At 40.9% G+C, this 22,382-nt stretch overlaps 3 protein-coding genes across 3 annotated transcripts; 2 read left to right on the top strand and 1 right to left on the bottom strand.

The window, feature by feature from the left end:
* Nucleotides 1-3,523: 3,523 nt before the first annotated feature.
* Nucleotides 3,524-8,921, top strand: vbp1 (von Hippel-Lindau binding protein 1). The gene is made up of 6 exons (XM_076288630.1): nt 3,524-3,640; nt 4,607-4,731; nt 5,263-5,329; nt 5,441-5,539; nt 6,362-6,500; nt 8,216-8,921. The coding sequence occupies exons 1-6, from the start codon at nt 3,560-3,562 to the stop codon at nt 8,284-8,286; spliced, it is 582 nt and encodes a 193-aa protein (XP_076144745.1). The 5' UTR covers nt 3,524-3,559; the 3' UTR covers nt 8,287-8,921.
* Nucleotides 8,922-12,503: 3,582 nt separating this feature from the next.
* On the bottom strand, nt 12,504-16,570 carry rab39bb (RAB39B, member RAS oncogene family b). The gene is made up of 3 exons (XM_076288628.1): nt 16,428-16,570; nt 15,094-15,323; nt 12,504-13,196 (listed from the first exon to the last, which is right to left on the bottom strand). Exons 2-3 carry the CDS (start codon nt 15,306-15,308, stop codon nt 12,770-12,772), a joined length of 642 nt encoding a protein of 213 aa, XP_076144743.1. The 5' UTR covers nt 15,309-15,323; nt 16,428-16,570; the 3' UTR covers nt 12,504-12,769.
* Nucleotides 16,571-17,188: 618 nt separating this feature from the next.
* Nucleotides 17,189-22,176, top strand: LOC143127259 (ras-related protein Rab-38). The gene is made up of 3 exons (XM_076288627.1): nt 17,189-17,955; nt 18,993-19,273; nt 20,603-22,176. Exons 1-3 carry the CDS (start codon nt 17,748-17,750, stop codon nt 20,795-20,797), a joined length of 684 nt encoding a protein of 227 aa, XP_076144742.1. The 5' UTR covers nt 17,189-17,747; the 3' UTR covers nt 20,798-22,176.
* The last annotated feature ends 206 nt before the right edge of the window (nt 22,177-22,382 follow it).

Here is a 22,382-nt window from a genome sequence, read left to right as displayed (position 1 = left end):
AATCCATTCATCCATCCATCCATCCCTACATCCTTTTATCCATCCATCCATCCTTTCATCCATTCATTTGAATTCAGTGCACTCTTTTTACCTCGAATTTTAGACACGTGAGGCTGTGGATATTTATAGTCATGTCAGGGAAGGGTGGCAGGTGTGAGTAATCTCCTCTTTCTCCATTAAATCACTGACCTTTACTCAATTCCTTTTAAATATATGCCTTTAATTGTGTTTGTATTTCAGCCCATGAGCTCTCTCTCTCTCTCTCTCTCTCTCTCTCTCTAAGCTGAACACAAGCAATGGTTTTGTGCTCAAACCCGTGAAATAACCTTTATGCATCAACACACAGCCTATCACATCTCAAGTCAGATTTCTTAGTGTTTTTGCAGTGCCTTTTATTTTATGCAATCCTCTGATGAACCTTTATTTTTCAGGTCACCCTCAGATCCTCAGCTTTCGATGTCAGACGTCAGAGAATCTAAAATGGTGTTGTCAGCTCAGCTGATATGATTTGAGAATCGCATGCGAATGTTTGGCCAAGCTTGAAAGATGGACGTATATGGCAAAAGAAATTATGCCTCTGAATGCCAGAGTAAACAGTGCATGACAGAGAAGCCAGATTGTTCTAGCAGTATCACAGAAATGATACCTCTGAATGCCAGTAAACAGTGCATGACAGAGAAGCCAGATTGTTCTAGCAGTATCACAAAAACAATCCCCTCAGCGCGTGTTCACACATGAAGGTCACAGTGTTCCCTACACCATCAACAGACAGCTCAGCCTCCTGCCAGTGCATCTGAATCATTTAAGCAGGATTACATCAATGTGAAAGTGGCCATTATAGCCTCCTGAGACCCAACCCATAGACATGTGTCCTAGTGGACATACTGTATAGGTTGTAGATGCATACCCCTTTACCCCTTTGAGCTATTCTATTACTGTAATTCCTGTGGGCTTTCTAATGATATATCATGTGATTGGCTGGCTTGCTGGCAACCTCCTCTTTCTTTTTTTCAAAAATGGCTGACATCAAAACAAGCACATTTTATGGAAAGAGGAAAGATAAGTCAAATATTGTCTATTCATTATGCATTTACCATATGATAGATATGTTCTTGTTAATGAAAATGTCAGGAATTATATGATTAATTTTGAAAGAAGTGAAGTTATTTATATTTTGAAATAATTGTGCCTTTATGAATGTCCATTATAATGGATACCAGGACCAAAATACTATGATTTTTGGGGAAATTTAGGAAAGATTTCCTTATAGGATGGATGAGGATGTGTGTGTGTGGGGTGGGGCAGATTTGGAGCTCTCAGGTGATGAGTGAGTGAAACAGAGATGAGGACTATGAACCTGTCCCTCAAGAAGATGGGGAGGAAGAGTAGGAGGACAATTTTTTTTTATCGCAGATAAAAGAAAAACATGAAAATGAAACAAACAATCCAGAAAAAATGAATAAAACTGTCCAAAACACAAATAAAATAATCTAGAAGAGTAAATAGCATTTGTTTTGATTTGTTTAAGTTTACCCTTATTTAATACCACTACAAGCATAATTTGTCCATTTTTTGTCTATTTTTGTGGTTATCTTTTCATAAGCCATGCAGTCCTTTTGCCTACCACAATGGACGTGCTATAAAATTAAAAATAATGTGTGTGTGTGTGTGTGTGTGTGTGTGTGTGTGTGTGTGTGTGTGTGTGTGTGTGTGTGTGTGTGTGTGTGTGTGTGTGTGTGTGTGTGTGTGTGCGAGAGAGAGAGACAGAGAGAGAGAGAGAGAGAGAGATAATTGAACTAGACTTACTGTGACATCTTCTGATAATCTAGTCAAACAATAAAACAATATACACTTTTGTGCCCTCTTCGAATGTCCAGAGTTCATGTTTTCTTTTGGACCAGATTTCTTGTGATTGGGAAATAATTTGGGTTAGGTTTGTGAGATACTGTATATTGTGTCATAATATCACCATTGTTTTCCTGTTGCTGAGGTAGGCACTTTTGCTTTACAGGGAGAATTGTTGAAATTAATTGTTTACAAAAGTACATTTATTCATTTAGCAGACACTTTTCATCCAAAGCAACTTCAATATGCAAATTATATTGCAATGGTCACTGTCCTTAACCACTATGCTATACGACTGCCCCCAATTAATAATAAACTAATTGCCATAAGGTCCAGCAGCAGAGGTGTAACTAAGCAAACCAAATGTACTTGAATATTGTAGGAGTATGTTTTTTTCAGATACCTGAACTTTACTTGAGGATTAATGTCTTTAGAATACTTTTGACTCTTTGCTACTTTGAAGCATAGCTTTGTAGTGGTTTTTAAATTATGAAATAGACCATCTATTGTTGTTCAAAAGTGCTTGCTTCATTATTCTTTTTCAATAGTTTAATTTGAACTTGGCAGTTGTTGACGGCATATAACAATGAAGACTTCTTATCAGAACATTATGTGAGTTGGAATGGCATTACTCAATCATCAAACATTCACCAATCAAACATCAAACATCATAGCTAGATCTTTATGGTTATGGTTATGATATTTTGCAGATGCTTTTGTCCAAAGCAAATTTGTGTCATTAAACATTAATAAGCAACTGAGTTGTCCTGTTTTGTATTTGGTTGTGAAAATATATTTCAGGATGAATAACAATTGAAAGTCTGTGTTTTGTTTTTAACAGTAGCACATTTAACAAAATAGTGCTTTGGGTTAGGCCATGTCCTTGTGATGAAAGCTGATGCAAATTTAATTTTATGTCAGTGACTAATAGCCTATACTGACAAAATAAACTTTACATTACACCAGGCTACATTAAAAAGAAAATATGTACTTTTGAATACTTAAGTAGGCTATTTTAAAGTGAGTGCTCATGTAGGCCTAACCTACTTTAACTTGAGTAAGAATTTGACATCCACTTGTAGGCCTATTGGAGCAGCCTAGGTGGCTGATATTTGACTATGAGTCAAATATACTTTGACTCAGGTAAAGGAATTGTGCTATTGCCCACTTCTGGGTTCCAGCTTTTTAGAACAACTAAGGGGAAGTGGTGTTGTAGGCAGATCATTGCATGACTGAGTAATTGAAAATAATTTATCAGGCTTAGGTAGGTTCATCTCGAACTAGTCCTGATACTCTTTACTTGATTTTCTCGTGGTAACCTTTTTTTTTTATTGTTGTTATTAGCCTACTATTTTTTAAAATCTATTTTTAGGCATAGGCCTAAGTGACTAAAAGAGCTGAGCTGTTAGGCCACATAGGCTAAACACATGGCTAGACCTTTTTGAAGATGATAATGGCTACCTAGCAGACATGCAATTAGTTGTAATATTTTACAACTATTAAGCCTAATCAAAATATACTTTGCTCAATACAAAAATGATGTGCTTATGATTTTAGTGCCAATAAAATAGTCATTTTCTTTTCCCGTTCCATACCACCTGATGGCAGTAAAGTGCCTTTCATTTCCTGGCCTACCAAGAGTAACTCCCAAAGAAGTAACAGAAAGGGCGAGAAGAAGAAGCGCAAGACGGAAGAGTCACAAGTCTTTCCTAAAATGGCGACGACCATAGAGAGTGGCAATGCCGGAGCGGCAAATAAGAAAAAACATCTTGGAATTCCAGAGGCGATATTTGTGGTGTGTAAAATTAAACTGTTATTAGAGTATGTGTACATTCATAGAAAGATACTTAGTTTTTGCTCTTTGTGGTCGCTGTCGTCCATTTCTCCGGAGCAGCCACCCCAAGTGGAATGCCCACATCCTTTTATGGCAGTAACCATAACGTGAAGTAGTGTGCTAGCGCAAAATTGTCGTTGGTATTTGGTTAATCTGATATTGGATCACCGCCTCCTTTTGTATTTATGTAAACACTGACAATTCTGGTGTGAAAAAGGTGCATGTCCATCTGATCATGAACATAATCAGCCTTGCCGTTGTCTTGGGTAACCACATTGTCTTACAATGAACTGACTTGTGGGAACCTCCTCAGTGCCTCAGAGTTGGCCCACGTTTTGCCATCATAAGGCTAATTGGCCTGATTTGACAAACTCGCACCACGTAAGCTAGTTCCGTAGTTTGCATTGCTCAGAATTATTAATATTAGTTATTTCTTGGATTTCCTTTTGACAGTGACACTGCAGTCTTGGTTGTGGATGTCAACTCTTTAGCCCAACCCAAGCTTCCATGTTCCGCTTCTCGTGAGGCACTGCAGTTGACAGCCAAGCTAGATTAGCAAGAAGGCTATTTAGTACCTCAGAATGCTTGTGTAGGAGTGGCAGCCACAGCTGTGCAGACACCGACGCATCGGTGATTGGACTGTTACAATCAATCAGTAGTAGCCTACACTTGCCACGTTCATTTATTTTATTTTGACTGTCTCGAAAACTATAGCTTAGTATTCAACTTGCTAACTGAATATCGTTTGATTTAGCAATATTTGTGTGATTAACCAATCATTGTAACTGTATGAATTGTATGGTGATCATTCAGATAGCCTGTATAATAACCTTTTATAATGAATAATACCACCATCTTTAAAGTAGGCCTAGGTAATGCCAGTTTCTTGATAGTCACATTAATCAGCCACTTGTATTGTGGTTGCAGGAGGATGTTGAGTCCTTCATGAAACAGCCTGGCAATGACACTGCAGATGCTGTTTTAAGGAAACTGGATGAACAGTATCAGAAATACAAGTACATGGAACTCAACCTGGCCCAGAAGAAACAGAGGTACAGTATATTGGCTCTATATTCGTCATATTTTTTTCAGAAAAATAGGACTATTTTCTTAGACTTTAAGTCTGTACAAGTAGCGAAACCCGCTTCAGGTGCCTGAGATGCTTCAGAGGGGTATGATATGAATAGAGATTAGTCGTACTTTGAGCCTGAAGCCAGAAGTTGTGTGTCTGTGTGGGACACTTCTTTTCACCAGGTAGCTAAATTCTCATTTAAGACTGAGGAGCACATAGGTGTACTGGACACAATAAAAGTACCTCAGCTACATTAGTGTATCGAGAGACGCATAAGGGCAATTCCGTGCAAAACTGTCACATCAATAACGGCAACACAGTCCCATGGTATTTAGTTGGACGTGACAGTTTTGCGTGGAATTGCCCATAACAAAAAAAGCATAACAAGAAGCCTAACTTTAACTGACTAATGAATTAGATTTACATTTATGCAGAGCTAACCGTAACTGTTGTTTTCATATTGTCCTGTCGTTGTAGATGTAAGTGTTTCCCCTTTTGTTTTGCGTTGCAGGTTGAAAAGTCAGATTCCGCAAATCAGGCAGACATTAGATATCTTAAAACATATGCAGAAGAAGAAGGTGAGAAGACAAGAGTTTACCTCCACAATTGTTATTATTTATCAGGTTTCATCATTTTAAACGAAATATTGAATTTCTTGTGCATCTGACATTTGTCTCCTTTTCCTCCAGGAAACGACAGAGCCAATGGATACACACTTCCTGTTGGCAGACAACGTATACTGTAAGGCCTCCGTCTCGCCTACAGACAAAGTTTGCTTGTGGCTTGGGGTAAGAGTTTACTTAAAGAGTGTATTGCCTTTAAACGGTGGCTGGGACTAGCATTCACATGTTCATTTAGCAGACACTTTTCATCCAAATTGACTTTCTTATGTCAGTTCTTTTACAAGGGACTACATTGTCCCCGGATCAACTCGGGGTTAAGTGCCTTGCTCAAGGGCACAACGGTGGAAGCTGGGAATTGAACCCACAACTTTTCAGGCTATTGCACGCTAACCACCTTAACCACTATGCTACCACCACTAGCAGAAATTGCAAGTCTAACCCTTTAGCTGCTTTATAGCCAATATGAGGGTACAGTTGGCCTGATTCTTATCTTAACACACTGTTGTTTTTCACTGCTGTATAGGTTGGACACCTTGAGTTATATTGTGTCTTGAATTTACCTTGGTGTGTGTGGTAGTGGTGGGCATTGCAGTAATTAGTGCTATTGTGCTTTTATTTAGTGTTGGCTTCAACTTCAATATCAATATCAAAGCAATATAATCATTGTGTGAACTTGTATATTATTGTGTCTTTATGCCAGTCTATGTCTTAGTGAATGGTGAACGTTAGCTTACGTGAACGTTTTAGCTTTAAGTCAGTTTACACCATGCTGCTAGTTATATCTTTATGAGGTGTTATTTTTTTTTTTATTAGACTCTCATTCAGTTAAACCATTTCAAGGCAAGCAACAGAAGAATTGAAAGGGCCGTCTGACAAAATGTTTGCTAAAAATTGCACAGCACTTTGTTGTGCATTCTAATTGAAAACAGAGTAATCAAACATTTGAAGCTCCTGTACATCTTTATGACTTTATTTTTATTTGACTAGGCAAATGTCATGCTGGAATACGACATTGACGAGGCAGAGTCCCTGTTGGAAAAGAATCTGGCCACAGCCTCCAAAAACCTGGACTCCCTGGAAGATGACCTGGACTTCCTCAGAGACCAGTTCACTACTACAGAAGTCAGTATCCTTAAATGAGTGTGACTGTACGCAAGAATCTGTACCAAAATCATTACACCACTGAAACTGCGATGGGGATGCATCATATTGTGTATATATGTACTACTTTGAGATTATCTCCAAGATACATAACTCTGAAATGCTGTTTTACAGCTGTTGCAGCTCTTCGTTCATTAAGTATCAGAGTTCAGATAGATAGAACATGTCAAAATGTTAAGAGCCAGTTTCACATTTTACAATGTATTTTGATTGCTGGAAGTGACATTTTGAGCTGCTATTACGGCATAAAACCACAATGTTTATAAGAATTTTATGTTCTGGGCAGAACTGAATTAAGTCTGGGGTCATCAAATGGCCTTTAAAGGGAATACAGACTTCTTCAAAGAGCAGGTGAGGAGGAGGAGATGCCACTGGCATGGCTAAGGCAGAGGAAATATCAACCGTATATCTGTGCATCTATTGAAGTAGAATATATGAAGAGATTTTTTCCAAAATGCTATAAATCTGTTTTTGAAAACATTAATAAGAAATGTTATTTAATTGTGTATTTCAAGTAATATCAATACAAGTGCAGTTGTGTTGTTTTGATTGATTGAGTAACTAAGTAAAAAAATAAAAACAATAACCCAAATACAGTTCCACTGAAATTACTTTGAAAGTGGAAAAAAATCACTAAAATTGTGGATATAGTGTTTTGGAAAAGAGCTCTTCATATTCCTCTTATGAAAGGGGGAGTGCAGTCACCCCACTTTGCCTTGAATCCCGACCTACTACAGGGTAAGAAACTGGCACCTGCATTGTTCCTGTCTGAGCACATCAGAGTACTTGTACGAAATCCGTTTCAACTTCCTAGAAACCCCTCGGCTGGTTGTAAATTCACCCTCTGGTGAGTGCCGTCACTGTTACAGCCAGGTTCTTTGCCGCAGAGGATGGGAGACTGATACCCTGATTACCCGAGGCAGCGTTATTGAGAAATTACGGTAGGGCCTACAGAGACACACCTTGCAAAGTTAATGTTCCTTGGCCACTGGCCAAATCCTATCAGCAGGATTAGTGGGCCATTGTTTCATTCTGCTTGCTTTTTCAGGTCAGTACAGTACGGTCCTGACTAGTGGCTCCAAGTTTTTGAACTCATTGCCATTTGTACTGTGACCTCCAGTGGCGTTGTGTATGGTGTTAGTGGGACAAGGTGGTGTAGTGGTCACCACTGAGGATGTGCAAGATCCGGGTTTGATAATCAGTATTACAAATCACAAAATGCGTTTACCCTTTTCCTCCTGTCAGACTCATATGGCAAGGTAACAAGACATGGATAATGTTTGAAAGAAGTTTAAGAAGGTAATGCAAGTCTGATGAAGCGCTTAGTGAAACGTGTTGTTCGCTCCATATAAAACAACTTTAAAATAGTGGTCAGTGTGCGCTTTTACTTTTGAATTATACTTACCTGCCTCACCTGCACCTGTATCACTAAAGGCTTGTGCACAGGGACGCCTATGGATTTGTATTAATACCATATTAACTGCCCCTGTGTATTAACCTCATAGCTGAAGAAATTTTGCCAAATTAATGTATAAACCGCGGCTAATAGATGAGAAATTACAGTACTGTAAAAAGTGTGATACCAGCGCATATCTGTTTAAGAAAGATTCCAGTTTGGGTAAATGATTAATTATGTAAGTCAAAATGAAGATATCTGTTCCTTAACCATCATTTTTTCAGACATGGCGCGAGTTTACAACTGGGATGTTAAGAGAAGAAGCCAAGACAACATTCTCAAGTCATCGTCTTAAAAATCGGCAGTGTCCTCATCACCCCCCAACATCAACCATCCAGAAATCCACCCCGTAGTGCCCCCCACATATGTTCTCACTCTGCACCCAGCGTAATCTATTGATTTTTGTTACTTTTTAAAAGTATTTTTTCAAGTAAAGGAAAAAAAGAAAGGTAACACAGGCAGTTTTTTTGTATTCTTTTTATTATCGATTATTAGTCCGTCTTCAAATGACTTCAGCCTCCACCCTCATTCTTTCAGTGTCCCATCCCCGTTGCCCTCCACCCCCCTGTCCCACGCTTTGAACTTCCCTCTTCTCTTCCGTTCATTTCAAAGCTGCCGTCTTTGAGGATGCACTATGACATTGGCTTCCTGTTAGCCATTATCAGTTTGCCAAACGGCATGATGGGAATTGTTGTTTTGGAATCTGGTCAGTAGGCTATGCTCAACCAGATTCTAAACTACAGTAACTAACACACGGTTGAGCAATCCCTTCCTCTTTTTTCCCCACTTGTTCCTGTTTGTCAGCAACCTTTTTGTCTTTTTGACATACCCTGTAATTTTTTCCCTCTTCTCTCTTGTCTTTCATATTTGTATTTATTTGTTCCATTGTATTCATTAAATACTGAATGAGAACTAATGAGAAAAAAACAAGGCAAGCCATTATTGACCGTTTCAAGAGTTCCATTATCAGCATCATAGTTGTTCCCACAAGGCTTACGTTTTAACATTCCATATGTTATCTTAATGAAGCGGAATTAGATTGGGAACAAAATAGAACGTTCAGACATTTTTTATCTTGTTGAAAGGGTCTATAGAAGTGTGAATCTGGTTTGTCCGCTTCTTTGCTTGTTCTTATCCAGGTGGCTATTCCAAATGCGTTGTTTAGAGAAGAAACTAGTGTAAGTTAACAGTAAATGGTAAACCTCCTAATAGAGTCCTACGGTCGTGATAATTATGTTAGCGGCTTCATGTTATCTAGGTCTACAAAAGGTATCTTGGTCATTTTCCAATTTTTATATTGTACAATATCAGAAACAATATCCCAATCCCATGTTACATGCTCGAAAACCGATATCACATGAACATTCATCTACACTGGGCTCTTTTCTTTTTCCGGAAAAGTCAAATGGTAGGAGGCATAGCTTGGCAAGTCAAGCAATGACAGTTGCTGATATGACCCAATCAGGAAGTGAAAGTGGGAGTCTATGAGATTGCTTTGAAAAGGTCCAATCTAAATGTCCACACTCACTGACTCACCGGCTTTGAAGCACGTTCCCGCTAAGTTGTGAGTGCTTGCGGCTGTCCCACAGTATAATCCTAAAGTGTGTGAGAGCTTGCTTGCAGATTTTTTGAGCCCTTTCCACAAGTCTGTATTTCTACAGAGTTTACCTAAGGGAATCAGCAACTGTTCATAGTGTGATAGCATTCATAGCGTAGTTGTGATGTGGAACGCAAGTTTGCCATTAGTGGAAGCCTGGAAGCTTAAAAAATGCAGTAAAGAACTGGCACAAGATGTAAATGGTGTGCAATGTGGTTTTGGTGGCATCAAGTTAGCACTGTCCCATTCCTGTTCATAGCATTTTGAATCCTTCAAGACTGTTGAACTCCATCACTGATGTTTTTGAAGTCTTCGAGGGTTCATGGCTTAGACCTTAGGCAGGATATTGAAATCTCAATTTCTGTCCATCCACACTGAAAATATGACCCTGTAGTTTTCAAAAGGGTCCACTCTGGAATCTTTCTTTATTTTCATAAATGGCCTATGCATTGTCAGCCTGCCTGACTTTTTTATGCTAGGCAGTACAAACGGCCTATAAGTTAACCTGAAACATCACCTTTCCATCCAGTTTTCTGAGATGGGATCAAAAACTGCAGTTGTAGGTGAGAATTATTATTCTATTATTATTATTACTACTATTTTTATCATTATTACCTTGCATTATTTTGAGGTTCCTTTAGGCTATATCAGTAGAATATAATGGTTTAAAAGGACTATCATTTAACAAAATGTTTTCTGGGACATATCGTTCAAAAAGAAAAACGATTTACAGCCTATCCTTTAGGAGGTTTAACATTTACTCAGGCTTTGTCACAAAACCACATAAATATCACCCAGATGCACCGACAAGCTGTTAATAAAGGTGCTCAACCTCAAATACTGAAGTTTACTGAGCCAGTGTCTTATCAGAATTCTGCTTTTAAAATGCCACAGTGACCAAGCATTCAACAGATGAATAAAGAAATAGACCAGACCAGTTTGTCCATCACATTATTTTATTTTTTTAGTACAGTTCAAGTTATTTCTTTTGATAAATAAGAGGTACGGAGCACTCCATACCTATGTTGAAACAGTTAAATGGCATCCCTTGTAGCAGCTAAGACTGGGACAGTTCTGACCCTCTGCAAGGCCGGACCCCTCCCAGGGTCAGCTGCATTATGGGAATTGGACAATTCAGATTCATTAGATCACCTCCATGTCAGCATCTTTAAATATGGAGGCCTGGTTGGGACAAAATTAAGGAAAAAAGAGACGAGAGCACAGAGAGAGAAAGAGAGAGGAGCTGAACAGGGAGGGAATCGTTTTTGGTGGGGACTATTTTTTCCAGTGTCAAAGAACAAAGAGACAAGAGATTAGCAAGTGAAAGTAAAATTATGTCTAAAGTCTCACACTCGTTTGAGCTTTTGGATACACAAGAACCTAGAGGGCAGGGATTCAGTTCTGGGTCAGTAGAAGGTGAGGTCATCTGGGGCAACAAAAAAGCATAAGGGAAAGTAGGGGGCATTTGTGTGCGTAACCCAATGCCATCCTCATCTGGCACATAACTGTGCATTGGGCCCAATATATCACACTGGCAGATCAACTATAGAGTCCCATTGTGCTCCGGTGATATTCCAGGGACTCAAATAAGTTAATGTAGTGTAGTTATAGCTTTAAATAGCTACCGTGACTTCACAAGCATGTCTCCTTAAAGAATAGATGGCTAAAGTAAATTGGTTTAAGTTTCACTCTTAAACCTTACAGGACCTTCCTAAGTACGGCAACCTCAGGCCTGTGTTTCTGCATACATAGTAACCACCACTGATTATTAGTCTGAATGAATATCAGGAAGTACATTCAGTGACACATGACAAAAAAGCCATCACCTCTTCAAAAAAAGAATGAAAGAAAACCGGTGGCAATGCCCTGATGGGTAAATGTTAATTGTCAGTCAAACCTGTTGATACCTTCATGGTGATGTTGAAACAAAGGTGTGAGGCGATTGGACTGGATATGCAAGAAAGACACAGGTCTCATGCCAACTCTTTTAAGTACATCCGGTGCTGCTTGCTGTGACAGGAAGTCTGGTCTGCTTTGTTTTTCAGTTACACCTCGTTCACATTAATCCAACGTCGCTAACGGGTGCCAGTCCAGGCTGAAAATCAAAAGCTTAATGAGAGAAAAGGCAGATCAGTGTTTCATACTAATAAATATCCCCTCTTGTTGCATTTTTTTTTTGGCCTTTTAGTGAATAAAAATGCAATAATTAAAAGCTAAAACACAACTGCTAGAGTGGTGCGATCGTTTGTTTCACGTCATTTCAAGATGGTCGCTTATTATTTAGTTTGGAATGCAACTTCATCGTGTGCAATCTACTCTGATGTCAATGGAATAGAGTGGGTGTCAATGATGTCACTGAAGAGTTTATCTCAGTCTGTTTAGGCAGGCTTGTGATGGCTGGAAGGTCATGGACACATCTGAATTTTTAATCTTTCCCCCAACACTTCTTCACTTTCGCAGTGCACTTGATCTGAAGCTCAGGGGCCTCTTCAGCGACAATGTTTTGGTTACAGAGAGAAAACACAGACCATGTCAGATTCGACCAGTCCTATCTGACATCTGTGTAGTCACCTGTGCCATTTATAATGCCTGTGACAGGCCCAATCTATATAGCACAACATCTTCACCATCTAGTAACTCAGAAGAGTTCAACTGGATCAGTTGGACATTATTCAAGCAGCAAGAAAGGAGGGGGGAGGGCATTACATGAGTATGGAGAATCGGAGGTCCCAAAACTGTTCCAAAAGGATGTGGAGGCTCGTTGTGGATGTGTTGTTTTGAGAGAGCTTTAATTGGGTATGAAAAGGAAAAAAATCAGTGGAGCAGTAAGTATCTACGTGAGATCGAGGGGGGGGGGGGGGTTGAGTTGTGGGCATCTGAGCAGGCAAGTGAGCTCTAAGGATCCTTATGGAAAGAGCATTCTGTGACTACAGGTTGTAAAGGGATCTAAAAAAAGAAAAGAGGGGTGACCACAGGGGAGGAATGATGGACAGAGAAGGAAAGGCCAGAGAGAATGGGGAGGAATAGAAAGAAAGAGAGAGAAGAGGTGGAATCTGGAAGTCGTCAGAACTTGATGGCTCAGCTCAGCCAAATGAGAGTAGAGAATGCAAGTGAGAGAGAGACGAGGGTGGGTGTGGTTTGGGTTGGTGGTGATGGTGGGGTGGGGAGGGGGGGGGGTCACTCAGCACAGGCACCGGCGGTCACTTTTGGTGACTTCCTCCGAGGAGTGCACAACGTTTGGCACGAAGCCGCTCTTCACCCCCTCCCAGCCCTCCTGGATGGTGATGTCACCGCGCTTGACCAGCTCGAAGATGTCGCGCGTCAGCTCGGTGAAGGCCCTCTCCACATTGATGGCGTCGCGCGCCGACGTCTCCACGTAACGCATGCCGTAGGCGGCCGCCAGCTTCTCAGCCTCCTGCCGGCTGACCTGCCGCTGGGCCTCCAGGTCGCACTTGTGGCCCACGAGCAGGAAGACGATGCTGTGCGGCTGCACGTGGCTGCGCGCCTCCTCCAGCCACTCGTGAACGTTCTGGAACGAGCGGCGGTTGGTGATGTCAAACAGCAGGAGGCCACCCACCGAGTTGCGGTAGTACGCTCGAGTAATGGACCTGATGGTTTGGAGACAGACAGAATAATTTTTTCAGATGAGTATATTGATAAAACAAAATCAGTTGAGGGCACTAAGGTGGAGAGCCGGGAGAAAGTATGAGGGTAAGTTTGAGGGAAGGTGGGGGGTTTCAGTCCTAAAGTATGGTGACCTGATGGTTTGATGACAGACAAAAATATTTTTTAGATTTATGAGATCGAAGATGGTGCTTTCAGTACTAGTGAAGTATCGGTAACCTGATGCTTGTTTTTTTTAAAGACTACAGAGGTTTATTTTGTTTGCTGTTTTTAAAAGACTGATTGGAGAGAAAGCAAGCAGGGATGAGTTAATGAGTTAGAAAGAAAGATGGCGGTTAGGGACTGTCAGTAAGCACTGTTGATGGAGCTGCATCTTTTGAGACAGAAAGGTTTTTTTGGGGGGGGATTGGCACTGGGACAGTATTTTCCAAACGCGTTGACGTGCGACCATGAAGAGACTGTTAAAAATGCTAAATTAAAGATGTCATCAATAGAAAAGCATTTTTACCTCTGCTTTGTCGAATAAGGAGAGTTTGGTGCATAGCCACAAAGCTGAAAGGGCTTGTAAAATAGCCTCTGAGCTTGATTTTGATAGACCTTCCAAATTAACATCAGAGAACTAGGTGAAATATTCTGTGTATCCATTCTGTCATCTTTAACTAGTTCGCTTTTGGGAAATGTGCCCCTGTTAGTTTGGGTATTGACAGAGCAGCTCTGGTAATGATCTTCATGGTTTGGAGAATTTAAAAGGAGATGACCGAAAGATAATGGTGTGATGTGATAGAAGGGAGGATAGAGAGATGGGAAGAAAAACAATAGGATGAGAGGATGAGGAGAAAATAGAGGGATATATTGGTAATGGTGGGGGGGAGGAGTGCTACCGGATTGAGAAGTGTTATAAAAATGGAGAGAGCACCTGAGTTGATGACAGTTTGATGTGTCTGGAGGAGTGAGAAAAGAAGTGCATGGGGTGATGTGTGAAAGAAGTGGATAATGGAGAGAACCTTTCCTCGCGGAACAGATTTAATAGACAAAGAGGAGGAGGAGAGAAGAGATGTGGAAAAGAGGTTAGAATCAGAGTATGGAGAGGAAAGAGCTGCACTCTGATGTGGAAATAAAAAGACTGCAAGGTTGTGAGATGTTAAAAATGGAGAGAGTGACTGGCAGAAAATGTGAGGGGAAAGACAGATGGTTTGTAAGTGATATGGCTATGTGTGAGAAGAGCTGATGTTAACAACATGAGAGGTTACATGGAAAAGCAAAGTAGAATGCCAGACAAAAGTAGGCCTAAACATAGTCCTTTGCACAAAATCATGTCTAAATTACAAAAGATATTATGTGCATGCCTTGCCATGTGCATTACAATTCTAGTATGCACATACATTCATTAAGCATGCATCTTCCCCAGCCTACAAGTACTGGACTGGCCTAGTGTGTTTGTCAAGTTTCTCAGTCTTATGGAAGAATGCTTTTGCGTAAGAAAATAAAGGTATTTGAATAACCAAAACAGTCATAGTTTTTATCTGCAGGTATACAAAAGGCATTCAGTTTGGCAACAGTCCAGCTCCCACACTCCATGTAGCTTACTGAATATTACAGTTATGGTGAAAGAAAATTCTGACATGTTCATCTGGCTTCTGTATGTAGGCTAAACTGTTTATAAATGCATCTTAGCTGGTCATAAAGTTACAGTATAAGTAATAGTATACTATTTTTTACCATAGGTAAAAATATGACTGATATCTTCAGAAGCCACCATGGGACAGCTATTCCTTCCACAATTAATACCCTAATTTGACAGCTTCCCTTTCAAGAGGCCAAAAGTCACACACAACGTCACAACATCAAAGTGACAAATATAACCACACGTCACTCAAATACCTGAAGCGCTCCTGGCCCGCAGTGTCCCAAATCTGTAGTTTGATGCGTTTGCCAGGTTCGATTTCAACTAGTCGAGAGAAGAAGTCCACCCCCACGGTAGGATCTGACACCTGTGCGAAACGCCCCTCGGTAAAGCGTCGGATCAAGCACGACTTCCCCACGGTGGAGTCACCGATGACAATCAGTCGGAACTGGTACAGCCATATCGCCTCCATGTCTGTGCGGGTCTGCTGTCGGCATGTAAGGAGCGCATATAAATCAAACGAAGGAGGTTTGTTGTTTTTTTACAGTAAAAATGCAAACATTGCATGTATTAAATCAATATGCATAGACCACTCCTTGCGTGCACTCTGACATAGGCTAAAATGGGTACTTTATGGTGAGGAGCAAATTGCAATTTTAGTGTTTTTCCCCCGTCTATCCTGTTCTGGATACGTTGAGGGTCTGTAGCAGGTCACACAAGGCTCAAGCTATTCTAATCTCTTTCTAATGCCACTAAAACCTTGTATGTAGTTATGGTGAGGGTTAGAGAGTGTTGAGATTTAGCCCAGTTCTAAATATTAATTAAAAGCACATGACATGGCAATCTGCTTTCAAGTAGCTTAGAAGTCAATTAGGCCCTGTCAGACGCTCATGTGAACAAATGCCTGGTCTTTTCTCTGCCTATTCCCTTTCGAAACCTCGAAGAACCGAGGTCAGTGGTTGTTGCAGAACTATGCTTCGCTTAGGCCTAGTTGGCATAAGAATCTTTAGCACTTCTTTCACGTAGGGTTAATTCAAACGGCCTTCAACATGCACCTTGTAATTCAAGAGCATGAGGATGTCCAGAGGCAGGGCCTGATTCGTGATTACTAGCCTATGCCAAGCCTGCAAACCCCATTCCCAAGTCTGCTGTTAAAATTGGGACACATGGGATGTGTCTTTCTATGAATGTTATTTAGCATCGTTTGTTTGTGTTGTAGGAAAACAACGATGCGCGCACAACCCATAGCCTGCCGCCCCTTAATACCCAACTGTGAATCACCATTTCCTATGAGCAATAGCTTAGCAACCACAGCCTCCCGACGCTCTATAGAGAATGTAAATGACAGGCCAAATGTTATTCTTTAACAAAAACTACAATTACTTAAACAATAAAACACTTGCTGACGGTGCGTCTATCATTTATTTGGTGAAACGTTTTTATAACATTGCGTAATCACGCCACCTGTTCTCATCTAATGGGCTATACAATAGATAAACAACTCGATGCTAAGGCCTATAAGCTATTTACAATCACGGTGTTAGCATGGTAGGAATAGACTGCTACGGAACATAAAGTGGTTTCTGCTTACGGTGTTTGATCGAGCCTTTCAAAGCTGGGAAACGGCGAGTTCCATGACGCCGAAGGTATCCTCGATGTTCTTGAAAGTGCACTGGAAAACAGCCCCTCTAGGAAACGCATAAACGTATGAAAAACAATTCCCCCTTTCGCATCGACCGGTCTAGCTCCTGTTATCTTTAATTCTCGAGACTATCCGATGAAAAAAGGGGGCACAGCCACTCCGTCTTTTGTTCTGGTCGAAATAAGATTGAAAACGCGTAGCCTAAAGGTCACATATGCTGACGCCGAATCCTGGCGAATCGACTAAAGCTCTAATTGTGATATTGTGATGTGTTATTTTCACTCCATGTTTTGAAAATGAAGAAATGTTTGGAATTTTGCTGATGAAATGGCAGCAACATCAGCAGCATCATATAGCCTGACTCATCCCGCATCAGCACCACGACCGTAAAGTGCGCACTAGTTGCGCAGTAAAATATTCAATTCGACACTGACATGATTTAACAAATTTCAACTCTGACAATGTATATGGCTTTTGAAATGATCAGAACATTAAGTGGCAATAAACAATTTGATTTGAGAGCGTTTAAAAGGTTTAAGAGCATTGCAAGGAATAGGCCTATATGGGCAGTCTCAGAGATTATTCTCGGAAAAGGTGCGAAGTATTTGACACAAAGGTGTATGTATAATAACAGACTAATATAATTTGATAAGCGTCATTTAATTGGATATCTGATGGCTTTGTTCTGTTCTTTTTCTTTTTTTTTACCAAAAGCTCATATCACTTCTGGTTGTTTGGGTTTACGGTCAGGCTGGCCGGAAGCTTCCTGTGTGGGCACAGTGGATTATGTAGTTTTCCTCTTGTAGTGTTTGCCTACAGAAACTCTGGTGCGCAGCAAGTTTATAGAGGGAGGAGGCGCGGTCCTTGAACACACCAACCATTTGACAGGTCAGTGTGAGCCACACCGAAGATGATGGAGTTTGCAGAGCGCTGGTAAAAAATGAGCCGTATTTTAATCTGTCTCTCTCGATTTAAGCCCTGCGTCTAGTTCATGACTTGACAACACTTTGTCAGACTTTTAATCGCGAGATCATTTCAGACGACTGGGGATTACACTTTAAACCGTAAACTTTCAGGGACAGAAGACAATGAACAGAGAGTGTTGCATTCAGTTCCTGTCGGTACATAATTCAAGGATAAAATGAAATATATTTTGAGAATGGAACTGAAATTTCAGTAGTTTGCCAGTGTGGTTATTTCTCTGATCTTAGAATTAGTCTATCCCTCATCACCAATGCAATCAGTGAACAACTTACTGAAAAATAGCCTATGCATCACATAGCTATGCAACAGGAACGCTTGTTAAAAGTCCTTGTGATAGGAGATTTGGGTGTCGGTAAGACATCCATTATTAAGCGCTATGTCCACCATATATTCTCTCAACACTACCGCGCCACCATAGGGGTGGATTTTGCTCTGAAAGTACTGGACTGGGACCAACAAACTGTCGTGCGCCTTCAGCTATGGGATATTGCTGGTAGGTTACCACGTTTCTTACCAATTTATATTTCACGTTTCTGTAACTTCATGTTCAAAACTGATTGTATCTTCAACACACGGTTTAACCACTGGCATATCAGCACGTAGCCTATTATTTGCTTAGGTTACCCACAAAACTTCTGAGCGCAAACTAGGCTACTAAAAAACATGCCAGCTTGAGTGCGAATTATGTTTTGTTGTCAGGAAGAGATGACTAACACCCATTCACGTGACTTGCTGATACGATCTAACATTAACCTCACTGTATAATGAGAAAATGCTTCAACGAAAAGGGGAACTGTGGACCTTAAGGTCTGCTACATACACAAATTATGCAGCATGTTTGTTTCCATAGGTCTACAGTTTCCATAGAACTACAGAGTATGGTGTTGTTTACAGCACCAAAGTTTTGTCGTTATTGCTCTGCTCTGCCCATAACAGCCGGCAAGCAAGATTTAGCCTAAATAATAGGCCTAGTTTACAGCTTTGCACATTTGTGGAAAGAGGTAATAAACACACTATAGCACAGTCCAATATTGTTTGTCTAGTAGTAGCCTCTTGTTTGTCAAGTCCAGCAGCATAAGCCTGTAGTCAGCATCTAGTGTGGATAGATCTGTCTCTGTCCTCCCGATGTCAGGGTCCTCTAAGTTGAGGGAATGTGTGTCTCGTGCTAGCATCAGCTGGTGCCCTGTCCTCTATTGGAATCATGTGAGACCAGGTTTCACCTCAGTTTGTCATGCACAGGGACAGCGTGCAATACAGCCAAAAAGTGTGTAATGGGCTTTACCCAGAAACCAAACACAGAGTTTTTGTTGTTGTAAGAAACTAAACAAAGTATTGCACAAGTGTGGCTTACTTTTAAATCCGAGAGTGGCATGCTTTTGAAATCATGCATGAGGTGGTGGCCTCAACTGTATGGACTACATTTGTTTAGGAGAAAGGCTTTTAACTTGACAAAGTACCACAGAGTGTCACAGTCACTCCATAGTTGGTGTGTGTCTGGTTCATCTCTCTCTCTCTCTCTCTCTCTCGCAGGTCAGGAACGTTATGGCAACATGACACGTGTGTACTACCGGGAGGCCGTTGGCGCGTTGGTAGTCTTCGACATGACCCGCTACTCCACATTCCAAGCCGTTCTCAAGTGGAAAGGCGACCTGGACTCCAAGGTGGCGCTGTGTAACGGGCGCCCCGTGCCGGCCGTCCTGTTGGCGAACAAGTGTGACCAGCAGCTCTATGGCCTCTGCTCGAAACTGCCCAAGCTGGACACGTTCTCCCGCGAGCAAGGCTTTGTCGGCTGGTACGAGACGTCTGCCAAGGTGAGCCTGATCTGATGATTGCTTGGAATGGATGTTTTGCACGAGAGTAGATAATCTTGCCCATTTAGTATCAAGCTCTGGCTCTGGAACAGTCATATCTGCGGCCTGGGACCACCGATCTTGACCACATCAATTTACAAGAACCAACAGGAATTGTGGAGTAACAGGCAGTCTAATTGTGACAACACACAGGGCCACTTTTTGGACAATGTTGCAGCGAAAAGGTTGGGTACTTTCCCCGTTGACATAATGAATCCATTTGTAATTTCTGGAGAACAGTAAAATCATGAATGGGCAACAGGTCCCAGTAATCCAATGAGAACACTAGGACAGTCATTGCTCAAATGCTTGCTCCGTGTGTCATCACCTTTAGATTTGGATGACAGGGTACTGATGCAGAAGAGTCTTTTGACATACAGTAGTGTATAGCAAGTACATTTATACTCCAACTCCTACAAGTTCACTCAGCGCAAAATAAGCAGATAGAAAAATCTGTTATTGGTGTTTTTTAAGGTTTCTGCATGCCTTGGAGTTTGTTAATTTAGTGTTGACATAAGACAAAGTGAACATATTGGTATTGTATGTGTACCTTCAGCAGCTTATTCCTATTAGAAGTTATTGCATTAAAACATGTGTTTGGTTAGGTTTTCATTGGCTCAAACAAAGGGGAGTTGACTGTAAAGCTTAATTTAATATCTTTGTCAGTCATGGTAAGTAGGCCGGTGCTTAAAAAAGGTTTTATTATGGCAGATAACAAGGACTGCTCAGAGGATTTTCCCTATAGGCAAATAAAGTCATTGGTCCCTGTGCATGTGAAGCTTTCATTGCAGGAGGCTTTATTATGTGTTCATGCCTTACATGATATTGATCCAGTGTGTTGCTTTGAATAATTAGCTTTTGAAGCGTTTTGGACAAGGTCAGTGTATTGCCAGTTTACAGTGTATGCTAAGAAACATAACTTTGTGGACTTGGATATTTTCATTCAGGGGATAATTAATGTATTTAAATGTACAATCTTGTTTTGCATATATTTATTGATTATTATGCAGATAGTCAAGTCTTTGTATGTGGCCTTTGAGTAGTCTATATGTAATCTAAGGATGTTTAACATGACATTTAGAAAAGACTATATATATGGCCCAGAGAGTGTGAACACTTGTAGTTTTGTTAAGCGTATGCCTTATAATGAGTCTTGCTATCGTTAGTTCTCTCCTTTCTCTCACTACAGGACAAAATAATAAATATTTCTTATCTATCTCTCTCCCTCTCTCTCTTTATTTTTTCTTCTTTCATTTCATTCCCCCCTTCATTCCTTCTTTCTCCATGTAGGACAACACAAACATTGATGCAGCGATCATGTGTCTGTTGGAGAACATTCTGGCGAGCAGCACAGACAGAGACCTCCACACGCCAGAGGACTCAGACCCCAATGTCGTCATCCTGCCTTCCTTTGACTACAACCTCCACGAAAGAGCCGGCCCAGGTTGCTCGGCGTGTTCAAAGCTCAAGGAAAGGAGGGAGTGAAAAAAGCTAGAAAGAGAAAGAGGCAGTGGTAAGGACGAGAGAGAGAGAGAGAGAGAGAGAGAAATGGCTGATTGAATTCCTTCCAGATAGAGACATATGGGGCAATTAGTCCTCCGTCACCCTCACTTGTGCTGTCGTTCTAATTAAACAGCTACATACTTTTATGTATCGACTTCGGAGGGGGAGTTTTGGAGAAGGTGATATATCTTAAATCACACTCGTGTGCGTCTGATGCACAGACGCCTCTTTTGCACGGGTGTGTTCAAAAATTGAATGCGCAATCAATAAACACTTAAACGCTGATGAGCTTCAGAAGAAAAGCTCCATTTTTTTCTGCCTGAGGCATCAAGTCAAGTAAAATTATATGCTTACACAATTAGTAATTACTCTGCAGAATCTATGATAGCGTAACAGCAACAATGAATTACTGATGGAAAATCCATGGAGCATTTTTTAAAAGAAATAATGATCATCGTACATGTATTTTTTCAGCAAAGATAGCAATCACTTTCTTTGTGAATGGAATAATGACTACTTGTGCTTTGTTCTGTATTTTCTAAAGATAACAGACAGCCAGATGCTCAAGACTGCATAATAATAAACGTTGAGTGACTGTGACCTGAATAGAAAGCAGGCAGTAGGAAACCAATGGATTCAGTGGTGTAGTCTACGAGATATGTTGGTCTATGCAGTATACCCACTTAAAAAGCATCAAAGGACATACACTATATTGCCAAAAGTATTGGGTCACCTGCCTTGACTCGCATATGAACTTAAGTGACATTCTTAATCCATAGGGTTTAATATGATGTCGGTCCACACTTTGCAGGTATAACAGTTTCAACTCTTCTAGGGAGACTTTCCACAAGGTTTAGGAGTGTGTTTATGAGGATTTGTGTTATTTTTTATTTTTTTTTAAATAACACAACTTCTGTTGTTTTTTTAACACACCTCTATGTCCAGATAGGGACAACACAGTTTGTGTTGTTTTTTTATTACACATTCGTTTACAGAGTGTAGGCTACTGATAAAGATATAGCCTGCCCATGTTTGTATTTTACATTGCTTTGTATGAAGGTGTCTACTAAGCAGATAAATGCATTCCTTAAGACCTTTAAGACTGATTGGCTGTGCTCCATGCATTGTGGGCAGCCGTGGCCTACTGGTTAGCACTCTGGACTTGTAACCGGAGGGTTGCCGGTTCGAGCCCCGACCAGTGGGCCGCGGCTGAAGTGCCCTTGAGCAAGGCACCTAACCCCTCACTGCTCCCCGAGCGCCGCCGTTGTAGCAGGCAGCTCACTGCGCCGGGATTAGTGTGTGCTTCACCTCACTGTGTGTACACTGTGTGCTGTTTGTGTTTCACTAATTCACCGATTAGGTTAAATGCAGAGACCAAATTTCCCTCACGGGATCAAAAAAGTATATATACTTATACATCTTGTGACTGTACAGCACAGCACATACTTTTTACAGAGTTGTTTGTGGGTGAATTGCCTTGTTTGAAGTGCAGAGGATTGAATGGTCCACTTAAAGGAACACGCCAACAGTTTGGGAAATTGTCTTATTCGCCTTCTCCCCCAGTTAG

Source organism: Alosa pseudoharengus, unplaced genomic scaffold (assembly GCF_046254945.1).
Source record: "Alosa pseudoharengus isolate Yale_2024_CS ecotype anadromous, Long Island Sound unplaced genomic scaffold, YU_APseudo_1.1 YU_APseudo_1.1_scf_17, whole genome shotgun sequence".
NCBI classification, from domain to species: Eukaryota; Metazoa; Chordata; class Actinopteri; order Clupeiformes; family Clupeidae; genus Alosa; species Alosa pseudoharengus.
The sequence above is the reverse complement of the archived record's forward strand: the minus strand, read 5'-3'. Positions and strand labels throughout refer to the sequence as shown.

What these genes read in the sequence shown, in the direction of transcription:
- vbp1 (XM_076288630.1), top strand. Translation starts at nt 3,560, where the DNA reads ATGGCGACGACCATAGAGAGTGGCAATGCCGGAGCGGCAAATAAGAAA. An exon ending in TTCCAGAGGCGATATTTGTG is followed by an intron (nt 3,641 to 4,606) that starts GTGTGTAAAATT and finishes TTGTGGTTGCAG; the next exon opens with GAGGATGTTGAGTCCTTCAT. An exon ending in AAGTTTGCTTGTGGCTTGGG is followed by an intron (nt 5,540 to 6,361) that starts GTAAGAGTTTAC and finishes TTATTTGACTAG; the next exon opens with GCAAATGTCATGCTGGAATA.
- rab39bb (XM_076288628.1), bottom strand. Translation starts at nt 15,308, where the DNA reads ATGGAGGCGATATGGCTGTACCAGTTCCGACTGATTGTCATCGGTGAC. An exon ending in GCGGGCCAGGAGCGCTTCAG is followed by an intron (nt 13,197 to 15,093) that starts GTATTTGAGTGA and finishes CCAAACCATCAG; the next exon opens with GTCCATTACTCGAGCGTACT.
- LOC143127259 (XM_076288627.1), top strand. Translation starts at nt 17,748, where the DNA reads ATGCATCACATAGCTATGCAACAGGAACGCTTGTTAAAAGTCCTTGTG. An exon ending in TCAGCTATGGGATATTGCTG is followed by an intron (nt 17,956 to 18,992) that starts GTAGGTTACCAC and finishes TCTCTCTCGCAG; the next exon opens with GTCAGGAACGTTATGGCAAC. An exon ending in GGTACGAGACGTCTGCCAAG is followed by an intron (nt 19,274 to 20,602) that starts GTGAGCCTGATC and finishes TTCTCCATGTAG; the next exon opens with GACAACACAAACATTGATGC.